Below are 21,672 nucleotides of genomic sequence, written 5' to 3'. Positions count from 1 at the left end.
AATTTCCTGAACTTCTTATTTACACTCCCATCAAATAAATGTGAATGTTTGGAAAAGAAAGCATGATTTTTTTCAAAGTGTGAAGGAAAGCATTGGAACCAAATGGAAGAATCAGCTATTCAGAATGTGTTCACTCTCCAGTTTCCATATTGCTAAATGGCAGCAGCTGCACAAACACTTAAGTAATCCGTCTCACTAGAAATCACGACAAAGGAGATCCTTCTGATTTCACCTGATGCTAGCCCTTTACTTTTTCCAGTATATTCATATTCTTTTGGGAAATCAACCAGAAAAAAATATTACAGGGATCAAAATTTGGTGATGGTCATATGTACTCTAAAGCTGGAGATACTAGCCAGAAAATGTTCTTCAAAGCCACCTATTGCAAAATCTTGTTTCTACCGGGTACAGTCAAATATAAGGTGTAGTCAGTCTTTTTGACATCAGCTCACTTTCTACATAGGGCAGACATTTTGGGGTATTTTTAAATCTTCTTTCCCCAATTATTTTGTATCTCCTTAGATCACTCTCGTGGGCAAGTGTCAACTCCTCAAACCTTTGAGAGTGTCTGCCCTTGCCTTAAGATCTAGGCAAGCTTTTGATAGCATGCCTGGCAGAACAAACTACAAACCTTGTTTGGTCATTTCTTTTAAGTACGGGACTGCCTTATGCCTCCATACAGATCTCCTTTTAAAAATATACACACCGCAAATTTCCTCATGGATCCTCCTGATCAGCAGCCATAACTTTGCCGAAAAGCCTGGACAGATGCATAAACAGGGTTTACCCTGATCTTCCGCTGAAGTTACAGCAGTTGATTGGGAAAACCCTTGTGGAAGTTTCCAGTGAGTGCTAGACTTCCTCACTTGACAAACTACATTTTCAAATATATACAGAATTTGTGAGCGGTTAAGTTTGTATTTGACCATTCCTTACTGAATTTGAATGGCTACTCATTCAAAACTCCAGGAAGTACCAGTAACTCTTTATCACAGCAATCAAGAATTACAGACAAAGTGACCAACTGACCACCTCGCTCTAATGGAATCTGGATGAGAATTACAACCTTAGTTTTCTCCGGCACTTTCATGTATCCTCTATCCATTTATGATACTATTAATATTGTGCTTGATAGTACTCTCACTTTGTATAGTTCTCAAAAACTGGGGTGGGTTTAGATAGATGACTTCGTTGCTAACATCCCCTCGCACTGCCATCCTGCCACTCCATGACCCAAGACCTCGATGGCCTAGCTTAAATAATGCATCTTTCAGTTGGAACCTGGAGAGACCTGTATGGAAAACACTATCAATCGGCTGTGACACTGCTGAAAAATTCAGGCAATAATAGTGTCCCTTTTAAACACAACACAAAACAAGGATGTAAATCTTGGACAGTTGATGAGTTCAGCATGGTTTGGATCCATATTACTGTTGTGTTTTGTATGATCAAAAGACTTTTATGTACAGCATGTAGCATTCTTTGAAAACAAAATTCAGGAAACATACAACTGATTTTAAAAAGTGAAATTCAAACAATGAACCACAGTAAGGTTACAATCACTTGATGTTGTCTCCCAGCATAGTAAATGAGAATGCTGAATCATTCTACTCAGAAAGGCATTTCAAGGAACATACCTTATAGTTTCTGCAGGATGGGTTGAAAGCATTTGTCCCACAGACGAATAAGGTGTCATCATTTCTTTTCAGAAGCAACTTAATGAAATTGTGACATTCATCCTAAACCAGCAAAAAATTGCCATGTTATGGTCAGCTTACAATACAAGTATGTTTCATTACACGATTGTGAACTGTGCCTCTAAACCTTTATGCACAGCTGAACAGCAAGATGTTATTTCCCTCCTCTAAGGATTCACCATTATAGCAAATAAAACCTTCAACAGGGGAACCCATTAAGAGTTAACTGATAAAGCCAATGAATCACATTAATGATAGAATCAGAGGTCGATCAGAGATCGTGTTATATGAAAGCAGACACAAAATCTACACTGAAGTGGCATCCATTAGGGAAATAACACCTGCTTACCTTATGCTTTCCCTTCATTCTGCATATGTCTATGTCAGCTTGTTTAGATCGCCATGTTAACTTCTGTGATGATAAACAGAACCAGCTCATTAGAACTAGGTAACGTCTTACACATCTTATTGGTTATCAATACAGAATACAAAACATCATATTCAGCTTTACGGCTGCTGCAAAAGAAAGGTAGCATGGTACCTCTAACAAACAGCAATATGTAAAAGTGCAGCCAAACAGCCATGTTGTTAAGTACGACTGTCTGTGTTGACTCATGTTTAACATGTCTTGATATTGCTGTAGATGAATAAATTACTGCACAATATTCTATTTAATGAGATTTCATTTCCACTGGATTATTTGTTTTACAAACAGTGCAAAATAATCTAAAAGTTTGAGGGGCCGAAATTGGTGAAGGCCCCCGCCTGCCCAAGTGTCGCCCAAAGGATCGCCGATGGCCGCCGAGGTACCTGACGGTACTTTGGGTGGGGTTTTCATCAAAAAGGTCCTTGAAAGGGCGGCGGGTGGCAAAAGAGGGACTTACGCCGCCAATCTGGGCAGCAGCCAGTGGGAGCTTCCAATCTTGGCGGCAAAGGCGCTTGCCGCCCAAGTGCTGCCGGGGATGGAGTCGGGCCCATGGAGGGTCAAAGACCTCAAAAGGGGAATCATCAAAAAAGAATATTGAAACACCTTCAGGGGACCCCATCCAGGTCAGTCGCTGTAAAGAAAAATTAAAAAAAATGTTTATTAACCTTTTTTTTCAGCTCTTCATACTCACCATCGGGGATAGACCAGCCTCCAGCCAGCAGTCCTTCCCCGTTCTGGAGCTGACTCCCGCCGACTCCCGCATCAATATGACATATGAATGGGCAATCTCAGTTGCGCCACTCGGCCGTCTGCTGATGTCAGCGGGCGGTTCTCGGCGGCTTTCCCCTCCCGCCCGCTCCACACCAAATGGAAAGTGGCACTGGGAGCAACTTCAAGAGGAATGTCGGCGGCAGTGGGCGGCAGTTGGCGGCAAGGCCATCAATTTCAGGCTCAGAGATTTTAATTTTGTGCACACTAAACTGAATAAATAATTTTTTTTAAACTTATGCCTGTGCCTTATAAACAGACCATAAGGTCCTGTGCAGTTCAACTCTGACATTTGCAAATACGTAGTGTGTTTGCCAAAATGTGTTCCACTTGAATAAAGCCATAATGGCAGCTAATTGGAATGTTGCTTTGAAATTTAATGTCAGGATTTATCTAAAACTTGCTTATACTAAAGATTTTAGTTGTCTCCGTCTAGCCCACACTTTACTGCCAGTTGTTTTAACTTACAGTAGTCAAGTCTTATCTGGGTTCTGCACATGGGGCCTCATGTTTAAACTGTGACAGCGTCGTCACAGAAACAAAGAAAACACACACTACTTACTTTGTTAAAATTAATCTGCTCTGTGAAGGATGTATCCATTTCAACAGTGTAAATATGGTCTCTATAAATAGAACAAAGAATTGACATGTTCATTTCAGGCTTCAACCATCGTTTGCAGAATCTTATCACACTAAACAGACAGCAAGCCAGGAGGAGCAAATCATTCAATTTTAAATGCTTCACCACATAATAATGCAACTATTACAAATACATTAGAAAAGACTTTAGTCAATGGATTATTCATAAAAAAAGCAAATTGGTTTCCCAATAGCTCAGTTTACCCAGTGAGTAGCTGAGCCATACAGAACAGATGGAGCCCAGATTTGATCCCTGATCTGTGCTGGAGAGTTCCTGGTCTTGCTCGCAACCCAGAAATCCCTGTTAGAAGTGCACATGTATGACTATCAGCTGAGGATAGGATCAGCTTCCTCGCCTCCTACCCTGACCCACCTTGCCACCGGACCCCCACCCACTATGGTCAAAATGCCTGCCAATACTCACCATCCAGGCTCACAAATGAATAATGAGCATGTGAGGCGAGCTAGTTAAGGCATGTATATTGTGTAGAACACTATCACAGCGAGGATATCACAGCAAGGATCAACATCTTCAGAAGAGGAGGGTAAGCAAAAAATATTGAACAGAAAATGTTCTTTTAAAACAATATTAAATGTTAAGACAATTTCAAATGTATCAATTGTGAATCAAAAAGTGTGCAGATTCCTATGCTCCCATTTTATGGATAAAATAACAATTAAAGATCTTTGTGGTCGTTAATGATTTAATAGAAGCTGTGTGTCTTCCATCTCATTAGTGTCAGAGTTACAGCAGAATTTCAGTTTTACAACGTGTTCCGCACTTTCCAGCCACTTTTTCCAATCTCCACAAATGGAATCATGTGATCTATATATTCTTATCAGCCAAATTAGAAACTCTAAGTACTGCTGGAAAGTTCCTAAAGGTTTTAATGTTAACCTCTGAAGGTTAAACACAGCGGTCTCTGCTGATAAGATCGTTTCTACCAATGTAATAGTAGAAAAGGAGAGTCAGTATACAGCTGTACATCATATATAGAATGGCGAGAGATGCAATTTCTAGCACCTGCAGCACACCAAGTCTTTCCAATACAGAACACTGACAAGTACAATTAGATCTCCGTAATGTAATTGTATATGGAGAGGTGGACATAGGATACCAACCTGAAAGGAAGACTAACAGCGAATTTGAAACCCTTGGCTGTGCATTTTTAAAATTCATCCTTGCATATACCCTTAACTTGAAACCTTTCCTGAGGCGGTATTATCTGACTTTAAGCAATAAACAAAACACTGTTTATACTTGACAAGGACATGCTCAAAGCGGCACGTTTCTTTATTCTAAACGTTAAAATAAAATTGCAACATCTACAATTACAAAGCATTTTAAATCATGCTTTTGAGCTTAATGCATTTCATCCACTCGTTCAAAACCATACACAGACAAGTAGCTCATTGTGTTTGCTAAGTTTTCCTTTGTGAAATGTCAGATTGCTTACATATTGCTGAGAACTGCATTTTCTTTACAAATACCCACCAATCTTCCTACAGGAGGAAACCATTAGCACATCAGGTGCAGGGCTATTTTTGAATTATTCTGCATACATTCCCACCGTGAGAGGAGAATAGGCAGGCAGGTTTGCCTGGGAGGGGAGAGTGTAGCTATCTGGATGCTAAACACATTTCCTTACTTTCTTTTTGGGTATCATTAAATGGATATCTGTGCGGACTCTTGACTGACAAATGTATTTCAATGGTTACAATTTAGAAATGCATTTGGTTTCAGGCACTGTAATTTGTAGCTCTCTCATCATCCACTCTGTACAGAACTGTAGCAAACCTATTCAGCATAGCCGATTAATGAAATGGTCAGTTCTATATAGCACAGGCGATTCATTAACTGTGTAGTCTCAACAAAAATAGTATTATTGTTACATGAAACTATACAATGGAAAATGCTTAAAAGGGGCACAACCTTCATTAGACAAGAGTTTTCTTTTACAAAGCATCAAAAAGGTTTATTATCTAATCATGATGATATGAATATGATCAAAAAGTCCTGGTTCTGCTATCAGCCAGGGCAGCGGCAGAGCTGCTAAAATTGCTGTCAGCATTCTTGGGCTGGGTTAATGGGGAAAGGGGCCATGAGGGCAGGGGAAAGAGAAGAGGAAATTGATCGGGTTCCTATTCCTGCTCACAAATGAAGAATTGCCACATGAATGAAATACTGGAAGGGAAGCAGTATCCATGGAATGGTACCTCGGTCAGCCCTTCAGAAGAGGAGGGAAGGGAAATGGGCAGAATGGATCATGACACTGGTTTGTGATTTCACTTTAGAATAAAAAGTGACACATGGATCTTCTTTTCAAAAAGCTCGGCAAACAAACACTTTTTTCATCAAAACCTTTGTAGATGAAACACAAACAAACTTCAAAAGATAACTCAAGGCCCTTCTGTGCCTTTAAAACTGATAATTTAAGACGATTAACCTGCTTCTTTATAATATGTTGCAATATGCAGTCCACTGGAGATTAAGGCAAATTTGTTTTCCTTTCATTTGTGTGCTGCCAGTATTCACCTGCTATTAGTATTCTTGGATAACTAAAACTATAGAACTTAAAAAGACACGATCATCACAAATGATTGTTTGGAAAGCATGGTTTGTAAACACAGTGCAATGCTTTAAATTATGCTGAACAGCATCAACTTATGGGTGACATCATTACGATGAAAGTGAAATGGCTTCTTCCTTCCTAGATCAAAATGAAAGCTTGCTCCCTTTTTTACATGATAACAGTGCCTGATCAAGTGTTGATGAATACACTGAGCAGGTTATCTTTGCCCTAAAATGGTTTCCCTTAAATCTGCCATTAATAAAACCAGATATTAACTTTCATATAAAAAAACACCTTTTCAAACTGTCATAAGGCCAGTGCATAAACCTGGTTACCGTCTTGCCGAGAGAAAGATTAATTATTTGTCATCCTTCCCTCCATTTTCTTTTTAATATTCTTTTTAGCTGTCCAATACTAATTGAGTTATGGGATCTCTCACAGTCCAAATAACTTTGCTTTTCTAGTCTCCAGCTTCAAAATTGAATTTAGTTTCCTTAGTTTTATCTCAGGCAGTAAATTACTGTCATTGTGCAAAAATGACCTTCTACAGCTGGTATACATTCCCGCTACACCCGTGTAAGTTTAAAAATTGTATTGTGTCCTTATTTAAACGGGCAATGTCTTCATGAAACTTGAATTTATGTTTGGGGTGGAAGGAGTACCACAGTTACTTTTGGCATGATGACATCCCATGCAAGTGGCAGAACAGGCTTGAGGGGCTGAACTGCCTATTCTTGATCTTATGTATGTGTGTATATATGAAACAACACTATAGTATCTCTGCTGCGATCAGAGACTCACCTTGTACGATATATTGGGCACAAACCCATCTCTTACTGTCACATGGCACAGTGCTACTAGAAACCCACTGTCAAACACTGACAACCAAGAGTTGTGCTTAAATTGTTTTCTTTCTATGACACAAGCAGCCAAAGCCACTTTCTTTGAATTGGGAAACTTCAGAACAGTGGTCAGTAAATTAAGCCCCAAGGGTTTGACAATTAGTGAAATAATACTGACCTAGCAGCAATGTAGAGTGTTCGATTCATTTTCACAATCAGCTGGATGTCCAGCTTGTGTCTTTGTGTGTTATTTCGTCCTGGTTTGTGACCCAAAAATATCGGATATTGTTTTGTATCTGTTAAGGGAGAAAGAATATAACCGCATTAACCCAATCAGCCTGAATTACAATTCCCACACTCAATGCATCACTCTTTGTACCCCAAGGCAATGAAGTAACATCACAGCAGATTTCACAAGCACTCATTCCTGTAATCCTTGTTACAAGTCAGCAGGGGCACTAATTCAGTCACATGCTAAAAATTCTTGCTTGGGAGGAAATTACATTTTTTTTTCACTGTGCTGTGTTAAGAGGCATTTGACTAGCTCCAGACAGATGCATCATTTTTCAAAGTTCACTCATTTATTTTTGGGTCTACACTTAAGTCAGCAAATGACAAATTTTATTTGCAGACTTACAGTTGCCATGTGCAATACTGATAGGCTCAGAGTCTTCGGGGAAACCAGCCCCAGCAAAATGTAGTAGCGAAAAATATAGCATCAAGGCCTCAGACTTCATAGTAGCACAGCTAGCTTGCGTCTTTTATTTTCACTTAAGCCTGAAGAAAAAAGGAAAAAAAGCAGATGTCAGCTTTGCACCCATTGGTTCATTTTGATATTACTGTGAAATACTTGCAACAAGTAATAGTAATATTTTGCACTCCACATACACAGCTCAGAGATTAACGGAGAGAGAGAGAAAGAGAGAGAAAGAGCGGGAGAGATCAAGACTGAAAGAGAAAGCGAGGGAAATAGAGATAAAGCTTAGACTGCATTCCAAAATTCACGGAAAGCATTCCCAACTGCTGTAAAAGGATAGAGACTGAGAAAATTATTGCCCTCTGTAAGGGGTATAGAGTTGTAGCAGGCAAAGAGCAGACAGATTAAGAGGGCTTATCAGTATTAGGAGGGTCTGAAGAATGGGTGAAGTTCCTCTACCTTATGGTATGGATTATTGCCTATGTAGGTAAAGCACACTTATAACGAATTAAGCCTGATGGTTAATTCATCCTTAGCCTTAGTAACACATAACAAAGACAGCAGAGGTCAGCAGTTACAATACATAACATTTTGGCTAGAAGTCTCTGAGGAAGAGATAAAAAAAGCTAATATTTTGGGAACAGAGCTACTAAGAGACTAAAGCAAAGATCGCATCACAGAACAACATGATTGACAGTGCATGTACCACTCAGAGCCAGTCTGATAAGAGACAACAAATCAATGTAACTTTGCTGATAACAGTAGACCTATCGATGATTTTGTAGAAGAGTAGCCCCCTCCAAAAACTGCATTGTACTTGAAACCTCTTGTACTTTGAAGGTTCCACGATTGAACTTTCCCTTGCATTTGCTCGAAATAAAGCCGGTTGAACCGAAGGTTTCAGTTGTTTGATTCCGTGGTCGTTATACGGAGGGCGAGGGTGAGGTGTCGATTACCTATATCAGGTAGTCCACTTCGAGGAAGAGAAATCTTCCTATTACCTCAACATTCTCAAATTCCAAATGCTTTTCGGATACACATAGTTGTTTTTATATCAGACAATTCACACTGCTGCAAAATAAACCAAGTGGAAAGGAGTAAGAAAAACTGAAAATGGAGTGAAATGGACCAAACCTAGTGCCATTGTCTTGCTGATGCTAACTGGCCCTGAAGAAGGCACTCTTTTGTGCCAAATTTATATTATCAATTCAGAAACAGTATTTCATTTAAATTCTTTTGGGCCCTGTACAGTTACGTACCTAAAACCAACACTGCAACATATTCAACAATTGATTCATTATGTATTCAAATCTTGTGTAACGGTGTGAACTGCACAGTCCAGAATTATGCCTGCATATAAACTTACCTATCTGCCTTGGAATGACTATAGAATCAGCACAAGAGACTGTCCAAATGCTACTCTGATACAGACTGTAACCTCCATGGTTTGATAATAAAAGGTGCTAATGAGGCATTGACGTCTGATACCACTGAAATTCTATTATCTTAAAGCAATATATGCAAGTACGGCTCAATAGCTGTCATTTAAGCTCCTGCATTGCAAGGACTATTGTAAAGAGGGCAGATCTGATACTTATTGCAAATGACACCCAGAGTAGACTTCAGTCCAGCAGTCAGTGGTTAATAATGTAAACAAGACCTTCCTGAATTCATTAAATAACTCAGTTAGAGTTTCAAAAGGACATCAGGAGTCGCACGACCTTGACTTGGAATGTTACTTGTTCTAAACTCCGTGACCCTATAACTTCTCCTTAGTTATCTCAAGCCTTGCTCTTGAACCAAAAACTGCTCTGATCCCTGGTCCCTAAGAAGGTGTGTGAGCTCTGCTCTCAAATACCACAAATACCTTCTCAAGGACAATTAGGGAAGGTCAATAAATGTTGGCCTTGCCAGCGATGCCCACGTCCCATAAACGAATAAAACAAATATGAAAACACACTCTGCCTCCAAATGACTGCTCCTGCCCTCACTGATATGGTTTGTCTTCTGCTTAGTGGTGTTTCCCCTTCCTACCATGGCCCTGTACAGGAAGCACAAGAGGAAATATGGATTTATAAAGAAATGAATAACAAAATAGTAGATACATGTAGTGTGATTGTGTTTTTAAAATATTGCATTTTTAATTCCATATTTATTTTGCTGTTCCCCAAACTGCAGCAAATGAATAGGGGAATGTCCACTGTGTGGGCAGCTGATAGCAGGAATGGTCAGGGAAGTGATGGCCATTTATCACTACCAGCCGGCTCCAAAAGCCCAGCTTTTTAAGAAGCAATGTCCCAAAGTTGGTTAAGTACACAAATATCAGACACTTATGAAAATTCCTTTCAACCCATTGTGGATTTACTTATTAAGCGTATCATTATTTCAGCTCAGATCGTTTTCACACTAAACCTGAAGTACGGTAAAACTTAACATTATTGAGTTGTGATAATGATGCGCTAAAATTCCATGTGTTCTTCAACTTGTCTTCATGAGAAGATAGAAAGAACTTGCATTTATATAGCACTTTTCACGACCTCATGCCCGTTGCAACCAATTAACTCCTTTTTGAAATACAGTATAGACGCAGTCAATAGTCTCTGTAAGTGGCACTTTGTTCTGCATGACCTGTTTCTTTTAATGCGCAGTCCCTTTAAATTTCTGCGCATGCGTGGTATTTACAATGTACAAGCCGGTGAGCGCCGTACGCAGGACCTTTCAGATTACTGTGTGGCCATGCAGAGGGAACATTGGTCACAGTTGTAATGTAGGAAATGCCTTGGCCAATTTGTGCATAGTGAGGTCCCACAAACAGAAATGAGATAAATGACAAAATAATGGGTCCGAATTTGCCCCCTGCCCGAAATAGGGCGCTCCCACCCCGTTTTGTGTGGTTTTACCGCCGCGGTTGTGAGGTCGCCTCTTGAGCGAAATTCTGCTCTTTGTTTTTTTTAAACTCGGATTTGGAAGTCGCTCTTAATGGGGGTGGATACGTGCCGTGTCACCGTGGCTCTCCCCTTCACTTAAAGGGGAGAGCCTTCGCAATTTAAAAACTTCGGCCCACTGGGCCACCAGTGAGGTTTTCAGCCGAGCCAGCGGCCTGGCACTCAAGAAGGGATGCCAGGCTACCTGTTGGCAGCCCGGCCGAACCCAGGGCCATAACTGAAAGACAGTCGGCCAACAAAAAAAACATGGCGCCAGTGGCAGTAGGTCCTCCCCTTTAAGGGGAGCCGCACCGCCTTTGCAGAAGGCCACAGCCTCACTGGAAACACTGGGAAAAAGCTTGTTTTGGCACCAGCAATACACACTGTGATGACGCACTTAACACGGATCAGCAACAGCAGGGAACGGTCACCGCTCGGATAACACGGGAATGGAATTTTCATAATGGCGACCATTACACGAAAAGTCAGCAGCCATTGCACTCCACAGCATGGCCGCCGCTTTCTGGTGTTAAGAGGCCTTAAGGAAAGGGACAACTTCGGCCCCAATATGTTTTATTTATTTTGTTTGAGGGATAAATATTGGCCTGGATATCGGGAGAATTTCCTGCTCTTTTTCAAATAGTTCCATGGGATTTTTTTATATCCAGCTGAGAGGACAGATGGTATCTTGGTTTAACATCTCATTTGAAAGATGACATATCCAACAGTGCAGCATTCCCTCAATACTGCACTGAAGTGTCAGCCAAGATTATGAGCTCAAGTCTGTCATTTTCATACATTCGTAAATCTCTGGAGTGGTGCTTGAACCCATGACATTCTGATTCAAAGGTGAGAGTGTTACCGCTGAGACACAACAAGACACAACATTACAAAGGGCCTTCTGAAAATCCCCGCAAATTGTACTGCTGCTAGTTTAGCGCTTTTAGTGGCCAGAGATAAACTAACAGCAGGCACTGAGTAGCCTCCTCCAGCATACAACCCGCCGAGACATCTGCGCTCCTCCAATTCTGGCCTTTTGAGCATCTACGATTTTAATCGTTCCACCATTGGTGGCCGTATGTCAGCTGCCAAGACACTGAGCTCTCGAATTCCTTCCCTAAACCTCTCTTCCTCTCTCTTCTTTTAATACACTCCTTAAAACCTATCTCTTTGACCAAGCTTTTGGTCATCTGCCCTAATATCTCCTTATGTGGCTTGGTGTCAAATTCGGTTTGATAACGCCTTAGAAACATAGAAATTAGGTGCAGGACAGGCAATTCGGCCCTTCGAGCCTGCACCACCATTCAGTAAAATCATGGCTGATAATTCAACCTCAGTACCCCTTTCCTGCTTTCTCTCCATACCCCTTGATCCCTTTGGTCATGAGGGCCATATCTAACTCCCTTTTGAATATATCTAACGAACTGGCCTCAACAACTTTCTGCGGTAGAGAATTCCACAGGTGAACCACTCTCTGAGTGAAGAAGTTTCTCCTCATCTTGGTCCTAAATGGCTTACCCCTTATTCTAAGACTTTAACCCCTGGTTCTGGAACTCGCCAGCAATGGGAACATTCTTCCTGCCTTTAACCTTTCCAATCCAGTCAGAATTGTATATGTTTCTATTCTTCTAAAACCCAGTTGGTCCAGTCTCTCCTCATATGTCAGTCCTGCCATCTCGGGAATCAATCTGGTGAACCTTCGCTGTACTCCCTCAATAGCAAGAATGTCCTTCCTCAGATTAGAGGACCAAAACTGAACACTATATTCCAGGTGTGGCCTCACCAAGGCTCTGTACAACTGCAGTAAGACCTCCCTGCTCCTATACTCAAATCCTTTAGATGTGAAGGCCAACATGCCATTTGCCTTCTTCACTGCCTGCTGTACCTGCATGCCAAACTTCAATGACTGATGTACCATGACACACAGGTCTCGTTGCAGCTCCCCTTTTCCTAATCTGTCACCATTCAGATAACAGTCTGTCTTCCTGTTTTTGCCACCAAAGTGGATAACCTCACATTTATCCACATTATACTGCATCTGCCATGCATTTGCCCACTCACCTAACCTGTCCAAGTCACCCTGCAGTCTCTGAGCATCCTCCTCACAGCTCACACCGCCACCCAGATTAGTGTCATCTGCAAACTTGGAAATATTACATTCAATTCCTTCATCTAAATCATTGATGTATATTGTAAATAGCTGGGGTCCCAGCACTGAACCCTGCGACACCCCACTAGTCACTGCCTGCCATTCTGAAAAGACCCATTTGTCCCGACTCTCTGCTTCCTGTCTGCCAATCAGTTCTCTATCCACGTCAGTACATTACCCCCAATACCATGTGCTTTGATTTTGCACACTAATCTCTTGTGTGGGACCTTGTCAAAAGCCTTTTGAAAGTCCAAATACACCACATCCACTGGTTCTCCCTTGTCCACTCTACTACTTACATCCTCAAAATGTTTTATTATGTTAAAGTTGCTATATCAATACAAGTTGTTGTTGTTGAGACCCAATGAAGATACGGCCTTCCTCCCCACCAGTCTAACAAAATCTGGTAGTTTTAGGTTCACCTGCAGGAAGCCCAGATTAGGGGAACTTGATGACTAAAGGTTAATATAAAGCCATATTAGTTGTCTTATGCAAGCATTGTACACTGTATCAGGCTGAGTAAAAGGATTCATATTGTTCAATCTGCTGTTACATGACAGGACATAGTACACTTCTATTTAAAGCAGTAGTCAGATAAATAATAAACATTCCATCACACCTTACATTGGAATCGGGATAAGGAATGAAGGATGTGCAAGGTTTCCTTACTTGTACCATTCACAGATGGTTAAGATTCAAAGTGTGATGCATTACTGTCACTTGGCTTATTCAACATAATGGTAACAATGCATAATGAGAAAGAAAACGTTCCTTACTGTCATACCAATATGGTTCTCAGTGTTGTCACCAGGCTTATGTAGCAGATTGCTAACAATATAAGAACCACTTAAGCCAGTACTCTTTAACATTGTGTAATGCTCTGAATTAATCATCTGAATTACTCACACCACTTATTACCAGTGGTATTCCTGCAACAGCAGTAATTCTCCTTAATTTTATGTAGTCCAAAATCCTTTTCCAGGCACAACCAAAGTTTGGCAGAATGAAAATCAATCTATAAAATTGTACTTTTCAGAATACACATAATATTACATAGGATTACATAGGATATACGACACAGAACAACTAGTCTATGCCGGCATTTTAAGCTCCACTCGAGCCTCATCTATCATGTCTAAACGCTAAGAAAATCTCACATGCTCAAATTACAATTTACTGAAATCCTTGTGACACCACTGTTCAAAAAATGGAAACATTTTACCACATATTTAGAGCCACTGTCTCAGCCATTAGGTAGATTGTTCTCAATGTGCAAACTATTTGCTCTTGTCTATTTTGGCACAATAACGAACAACAGTAGTATTCGCCACAGCAGAAAAGATTCAATGAGTTCAGGGGTTAGGACGGGCACTGAAAGATTATTTCTGTTGGTCAATGAATTGGTAACCAATGGGCATACATTTAAGATGAGTATTAACAGCATAAAGTGGAGTATAGAAGAATGTTGTCCCTCACAAAGAATTATTAGGATATGCCACACAAAAAGTGACTATTGGGATTGAGTCAATCACATGTTTAAGGGAGAGTTAGACATGAAGAGCAAAAATATTTTTTAAAGTACAAGGAAGAAGGAGAGGAATGGGATTAGGTTAGATAGCTTCATTTTTGAGCTAACGCTGGCATAGCATGATAAATTACCTCCTTCTGCGCTGAAGTTTCTAAGTAGCGGTTGCCTCAATTTGGATACATGAATGATTATCTCATCCAATCTTGTAATAATTTTTCATTTAATAGAGCATTATATTAATTACAAATTAATTCTGCACTCAAAAAATTAATTATTAACCTTAATATATCTTACTCAAGTATCATTACAAGCTTTCCTTTCTTAATGTAATTAGTGAAAAGCTAAGACTATTTCCTAGTTAGTCAGTATTCAATGGCCGACATAGTATTTGCTTTCCTCAGATGAAGCGCACTTGATCTCTTGACCATTTTTAAAAATCAGTGCTTGAGTACAGAATCATTGTTATAAAATTTAAAAAGAAATTCTAAACGTTTAATTAGTAATATTTCCAATATTAGATAGATTATGGCATTGCATTATCTCAAATTTTCCACTGCTTCTTAAAAAGTGTATTAAGTTGAACCCTTTGACAGTATCATTATCAGCATCATTGTCTGGGGGCATTCACTCAGTTTCCGTAGTGTTGTATGCAACAACACTGACTTTTCTACTTCACCTCCAACTTTGACTCCATGACTATCTCCTGTTGTCAGGGTGCTCATCTGATCAAGTTGTGAAGGATCCAGAAATTCTGACAAATGAATATTGGGAAGGCGGCAGCCATCTTATTAGACTCCTGCCAAAAATTCTGTACTGTTGCCTGATGGCATCCTTCTTTCCAATTGTTTGCTTAGGCTGGAGCAGATGGTACAAAACTTCTCTGTCCTGCTGTCTCTGAGCTGAGCTTCAAACCCCATATTCTGTCCATCAACGAGACGGTTTATTTCCACCGCCGCCCACATTCCATCCGCAGTATCACAAACTCTTGTCCACATTTTTGTTACCTACAGACTTGACTTTTCCATGCCCTCCTCGCCACCCTACAGAACCCTGCCAGAAACAAACTAACTCATCCAAAACTTTCCTGCCAGCATCCCATCCTACATTAAGTCCTGCTTGCAAATCACTTCTGTTCCCACCAATCACCCAAAATATTGAATTCAAAGTCCTCACCCTCATTTACAAATCACTCCACAGCCTCACTCCACTCTATCTCGTCAACTTCCTCCAGCCCCTTGCCGCCGTTTTTCGAGTCTGCAATTCTGACCTTCTGCGTATCTTCACCTCCCATTACTCCATCACTGGTGGTAGAACCATCAGTCGTATCAGCCCTACTCTGTTATCTCCCTAAACCCCTCCCAGCTCCTCCCCGGCTGCCTTGCCATTTCTTTTCAACTTGCTTTTTGTTATCTCTCCTCTATTCTTCGACCATTGCTCAGTGTTTGTTTCCCCTCCATGAAATACCTTAGGATGTTTACTATATTAAAATGTGTCATATCATTGCAAGTTTTTATTATACACTGAAACAGCAATTATTACAATTGTGATAGCTAACAGAAGAGAGACTTACACCCAGTTTCTCCCTATATTTGTGTCAGAAATCACCTCTCCTCTTCAGGGGGTTGAAATTGTCCCTTTTTATAGCCCCGGGAGGCGCAACAGGGCGCTAATGATTTATTGCCCGGGGGCTGGCAGTGGAAGCAACCCGCCCGGAATTACCCCCGGGATACCATGGGCGAAAGCAGGTTTATGCTGCACTCCTTATTTTTTGCCCTGGGTGGGAACTTCTATAGCGATGATGTCATCGCTGTGCACTCCGATCCCTTATCGTCCCGCCCCAATCCCTTTGTGCCTCGCGGGGGAAATTGCTCCGTGGGACATGAGATTGGCGTGGGCCGATGCCAACAGCCGGGGCACCCTGGCCACCCTTAAAGGGTATGGCTTTGCGCCGCCATCATTTTTTTGTCGGCTGCTGATTCAAATGGGCCGCAATCATGCAGTCCGGCAACCCTTTGAGTGCCGGGCCGCTGGTCCGGCCGAAAACCTCTAGTGGGCACCACGAAAGCGGCTGCAGAGTTCACAGCAGCATTCCCCTTTAAAAGGAGGGCGTTGTGACGCTCTGAGCCTCGCGCCCCGTTAATGCTGTGCTACCGTCCCGCTTAATTTTTTTCAAAGACCACAACTCAGCAACATTAAGCAACCCTTTTCGCCAGGTGCTAAAAATTCATTTAATTCAAATTGTGGCAATTTCGCCCCCAGGTGTCTAAGCATCAATGGGAACACCCATCATTTCAGAAGGTAAAATAGATGAGTACTCTCTTTTTACTTTATCTCACCCAACCCCATCCTCATCCTGTCCAATTGTTTTAACAACCCCATAGTCTCTTTTCAAGTATCTGTGCAGCTCCTACGTAATTCCTCCCCTCATCCTATACTGACAGGATCCATCTTCTTTAAAACCATCGCAGCAGAAAAACCTGTGCAGTACTTACAGAGAAGTGGAAGGAAAGGTTGCTGCTGTTCCACCTCCTGTGTTGTAATTCCAGCTTTAAATTGCCATGAAAAGTGTTAAACCATAGCTTTCAGTGCAAAGACAGTAGGAAATACTGTTAGCAGCTTGAGAGAAAATTGAAGGGGGGGGAAATAATCTGCAGAAGGAACTTAAGTGCCTATCACTTGTGCAAGAGCAGCTGTGGTGAACGGAGGGAATAGGGTTGAAACAGAGCTCAAAGGAGATGCCACAGAATAAGTTACACAACAGAGGCAGAGGTCACTGTCTAGACTTCACAGTTAAGAATTACTCGCATTAAAATTCCACTGTCATATGTGGTATTTTAAACCTTTATTCGACAGTGTGATTATGGTTTTAATAGTACTCTAGAAATATGATGGAGTCTATTACTTCTTCCCCTTCCCCCTTCATTTACAACCCTGAAGGCATTGATTTGTGCAACGGTAACTTTCTACAGGTGCCACCAGTCCTGCATTATTTCATTCAACTGGCCATTGTTCAAGTGTAGAGAGTGAATGGTGACAGACAATTCAACTAGGGGGGCATCACAACCAAAGCTGATGTTGTTCTAATCCAATCCAGCTACACGCACAGGTACTACTGAATACTACAGCAGGAACTGGTGAATAATGATCACAAGCATAAACTCTGATCCAGAAACACAGAAGACAACTAAAGTTCCAAAGCAGAGATCAGTTAACAGCATGAACCAAGAATAGAAGCTGGGGCCTACCTGTTCTGTTTGGTTCATTTAACAACTGAGCATTCAATGACATAGTTCTAAACCAGTGCTCAAGACAGTTTATACCAGTAATTATAGCTGTAACCCATTTCAAGCTGCTACAAGTACCAAGCAGAATAACGTTAAACTGCTGCCACTGATTCAGCTTCACTTTATGCTGAGGATCCAACGGCACTGAAATTGGAACAGGAGCCAGAGTGTTGGTTGGGCTTTTGCACTAGTTTTGGATTGCATAAGCTACTCCTCAGTGTTTACATATGTGCAAGCAGTGCTAACACCTTTCCTCTCAATGTAAGCAAACACTGTACCAATCTGTCACCACACGGACCATTCAAAAGCAGCAAAAAAACCAGAACCAATCACACAAGAGTTAATCCTCACAAGAACTATATTAGACAGACAATGCCTCCTTTGTCACCATCTTTTGACTGGACTCGGCTTTCTATACAGTATGCTCTTATCTCAATCTTTTCAGAAAGTTCAAAGAATTTGAACCAAATTAAGTCAAACAGATGACAGCTACACTTTGGCATCTTTGCCAATTATTAAAATGTTTTTTAGAAAGTGGACCTTTAAAGAATTAAAAAAGCAATAATTTATAATTTGATCTCCGGCACTTTTGAATGACACTATCAGTGGTGCAGAGATATTTCCCTCTTTAAAATACAGATAACAGGGAGCTTTAGAGAGATCTTTTGCTAGAAATGATAAGCTAATGTAGTTGAGAGGGAAATCTGACAGGGTCTAATGTCATATCTGGAGGGTAAAAACATTACAATACAATACTGTAAACCTGTCACACACATCAGCATCAACCACTGGGCCAGCATTGCTCCAGGGGTTAGCACAACTTTGAAGCACAAATGAGTGTTTAAATTGAACCAACCCTCTCCTGACCTACACAGCACTTTTAATAACTACACCCTAAATAGGAAACCGTCTATTATGGCGTGGTCTGTTAGATTGAAGTCCAATATCCCTGCTGTACCAGTGAGGCTCAGCGAGCCAATCAATTCTGTTTGTAACCTTTACTGCAAATGGTCCTCTGAGATCTCACAGGACACTTGTTCAGTTCAGTTTGCTGCACTAGTAAACAGGCTGAGACAGACAGATGGCCACTAAGAAATGAGTGTCAAGATTCCTCCTGCTGTATCTGTCTTAGCATATTTCAGTAGGAAGAAATTCTACCATTCCCTTATTTCTTACAAATCACTGTCTATTCTCTACTCCAAGGCCACAGAATGATCATTTCAAAAAAATACTTTGATATCCAAGACGTAAAGCCAAGAGTGGTGCAAGGAATGGATATATTCCATGCCCACCAATTCCTAACTTCAATCGTTCTCTCAAAATTCCTCGGCTAGTATGATAGGATATCCCACCTCATTAATATCTTCACAGATGGTTATACTCCTTTTTAATTCACCCTCCCCCCACCTTCCACAATTAATAATGGAACTCCTCTCCATTGACAACCCAGGCCAAGTTCAAGAATTGAACAGAAATCTCCCAGAAAATTCTCCAGTGCTGAAACTAGAAGGGATGTGTGCAAACAGTTATTTTATCTGTTTGCTTTCCAACAAATTTCATTGAGCTTTACCTTGTGGTCAAAATGTACACAAAGTACTCTTTAAGTGCAAACAAGAATGTGATAGTTTTAAAAATCAGTCCTCTGCACCTGCTCAATTCGGTTCAAGTGCCCTCATGGAAAATAGGCCTCAAATCTTCCCAGAAATCTGTGTTGGACTACTTTAGTTTCCCATTTATATATAAATGATTTGCACATAGGTACAAAGAATAATATTGAGGTTTCTGATTATTACCAAATTAAGGAGCATGGTACACGCTGAGGAATAATGTTGGAGATCTTAGATATAGGTAGATAGTTCCAGTTGAAGAATTCACACAAGTAAAGCTTCAATGGGCTTGAAAAATAATCGAAAGATATAGAAGATACATTAATCTTTAAATGGTGGGAGTGTAGGTAAAAGGCCACAACAATAGGATTCTGAATGTTATACCCAAGAGCCTTGAATATAAAAGAAAGTATGTTAAATTTATAAAAGACATTAGTTCAGGCTGTTAGGAATTAATGTGTGGAGTTCTGGACACTCAACTTTAGGAAGGTTATTAGAATCGTGGAAAGGATACAGCAAAGATTCACTTGAATGACACCACGAATGAAAAGTTTTAGTTATGAAGAAATGCTTGAAAAATTGGGAGCTTTTTCACTGGAACAATGCCGTTTAAATGCTGATTGGAAAATTAGTAGCAAGGTGGCATGGACTCCGAATTACAAGAAGAATAAATGGGGAAATTAGAATTTTTTTTCCACATGCAGAATTATTAGACCATGGAATGTTTTGTCACAAGTGGCTATTGAAACCGAGACAATATCATCATTTCAGAAGGGAATTGAATCAGTAGTTCAAAAGGAAGATTATAAAAAGGATATAGGATAGGTCAGGGAAATTGAATTAGGGTACAATTTTGCACAATTCGCACTAGCACGGCCATAATGGGACGAATAGCCTCTTTCCTTCTGTGCTGTATTTCCTATGATTCTGGTCTATAGGCCAGAGAAACTAAAAAGTAGTAACATTTAAAAGGAGCATTGCCTTCAACAAAACGTGCTTGGCATTACTGTTATTTGGGGGAGGGAGGTGCACATTCTTTCATCATGACAGCATCACACACAGTGGTGCATTTCAATGTTATTCCATTCTGTGTTTGTAAGTTAAAATTGCCAAACCCCACTCTTGAAGAGTCTCTTTAAAACAAAGAAAGCACAAAGGCACTTTGCTTATTGATTAAAAATTTTAATTTTATTTCCAAGGAAGTTGAATATGAACTAAAAGAGGTGCCAATTCTGGTAAAACACTATAAAGCAATCTAAAATAAGGGACCTGCAGAACACATTTGTAAAACAGTTCAACTCTGCTTCAATTATTTAATAGGATTATGCTGTCTTTTTACAGTTTTAAGTCCTCATATAAGAGCCAAAGCCGGCAGAAGGATGACTTGTTATAAGTTGTTTTCACGTATCCCATTTTGAGAAAGCAACCTGCATATATCATAGCTCTGCTTTTCTATTTCAAGTGGGACGCCAGTCTCTTAAGATACATTGGGTTCTGTTGTTAATACAAAGAGCCAGAGAGCAAACATGCAGGACTAACTTCTAACAGAAATTGGCAGCCATATTTTACTAGATCTTCAAGGACACTGATTTCTGGAACCTGGGCTGGTTTACACTGTTGAGTGGACCTATCAGGAGACCCACACATCTGTACTCCTGTACTGTTGTTTATAGCATTACATTGTGCAAGAGAAGACTAGCCAAAAGATCAATTTATGTTGGCAGTGAGATAAAGAGCAGAAATCTCAGACAATCTCTAAACACTAGCTTTACCATAATGCTGTGCAAAGTCAGGCTTATTCCCCTAATCCACAATATATGCTATATTTCTAAAGTACTGCTTTTCAGACTGAATCAGGGATATGCCAACACACATCACTGTGTATCCACAATAAAAGCCTCAGCAAGCTGTAGGAAACAGTGCTGACATTATGTCCTCGTTACTGAAACATGGCATTTCTGGACTGTCTGCAATTCATTAACATAATTGCAAATGACCTGGTTTTTACTGCACTGAGGAGTGGAATAATGCCACCCATGGAACACAATATTTCTGATCTGATCTTCTGTCCTGTACTCATGCACTCAGCATTATCACCATGATCTCCATGAAACTGCATTGTTAGTGCGCACTAGAAAAACACATCACAGTAATTCTATATAAACATACATCTGATCCATGCACAAAATCAAAGTTCACCAATCCACCTCCTAGTCCCACTCATCGTGTAAAATTTCAGTTCCAGCCAAGTATTCCACTGAACAGAAATGTTTTTTTACAATTAATTGCATTCACAGAGGGCTGTCAGTGCAGTAATTCCAAGCATCTTTCAGTATCAAATAATTAATTGTTTAAAGATCAAGTTTTAGAGCTATGTGTTTAATTCACATCCATTGCAACAATTACACAAATAGATGTACAAATACTGAAAAAATAGCTTTTATTTGAGTTAGTCCCTACAAATCTGTCCAAAGATGACTTGTTTGATCAGTATTTATGATCCATCACTACACTAATATTTAGCATCATATTGAACA

At 40.4% G+C, this 21,672-nt stretch overlaps 1 protein-coding gene across 10 annotated transcripts in view; it reads right to left on the bottom strand.

The window, feature by feature from the left end:
• Positions 1-21,672, bottom strand: part of LOC139265886 (semaphorin-6A-like) — a 174,577-nt gene that overhangs the window by 54,885 nt on the left and 98,020 nt on the right. For 9 of the 10 annotated variants that reach the window (XM_070883444.1, XM_070883508.1, XM_070883435.1 and 6 more), the window contains 5 exons: positions 7,584-7,723; positions 7,125-7,242; positions 3,455-3,515; positions 2,047-2,109; positions 1,638-1,739 (listed from right to left, as the gene is read on the bottom strand). In XM_070883444.1, coding sequence (XP_070739545.1) covers positions 1,638-1,739; positions 2,047-2,109; positions 3,455-3,515; positions 7,125-7,242; positions 7,584-7,683 — 444 coding nt within the window. In that variant the 5' untranslated portion in view covers positions 7,684-7,723. The remainder of the gene's footprint in view (positions 1-1,637; positions 1,740-2,046; positions 2,110-3,454; positions 3,516-7,124; positions 7,243-7,583; positions 7,724-21,672) is intronic. The other variant, XM_070883491.1, reaches the window with a different exon arrangement.

This window comes from Pristiophorus japonicus, chromosome 1 (genome assembly GCF_044704955.1).
Source record: "Pristiophorus japonicus isolate sPriJap1 chromosome 1, sPriJap1.hap1, whole genome shotgun sequence".
In the NCBI taxonomy this organism is placed as follows: domain Eukaryota; kingdom Metazoa; phylum Chordata; class Chondrichthyes; family Pristiophoridae; genus Pristiophorus; species Pristiophorus japonicus.
The sequence above is the reverse complement of the archived record's forward strand: the minus strand, read 5'-3'. Positions and strand labels throughout refer to the sequence as shown.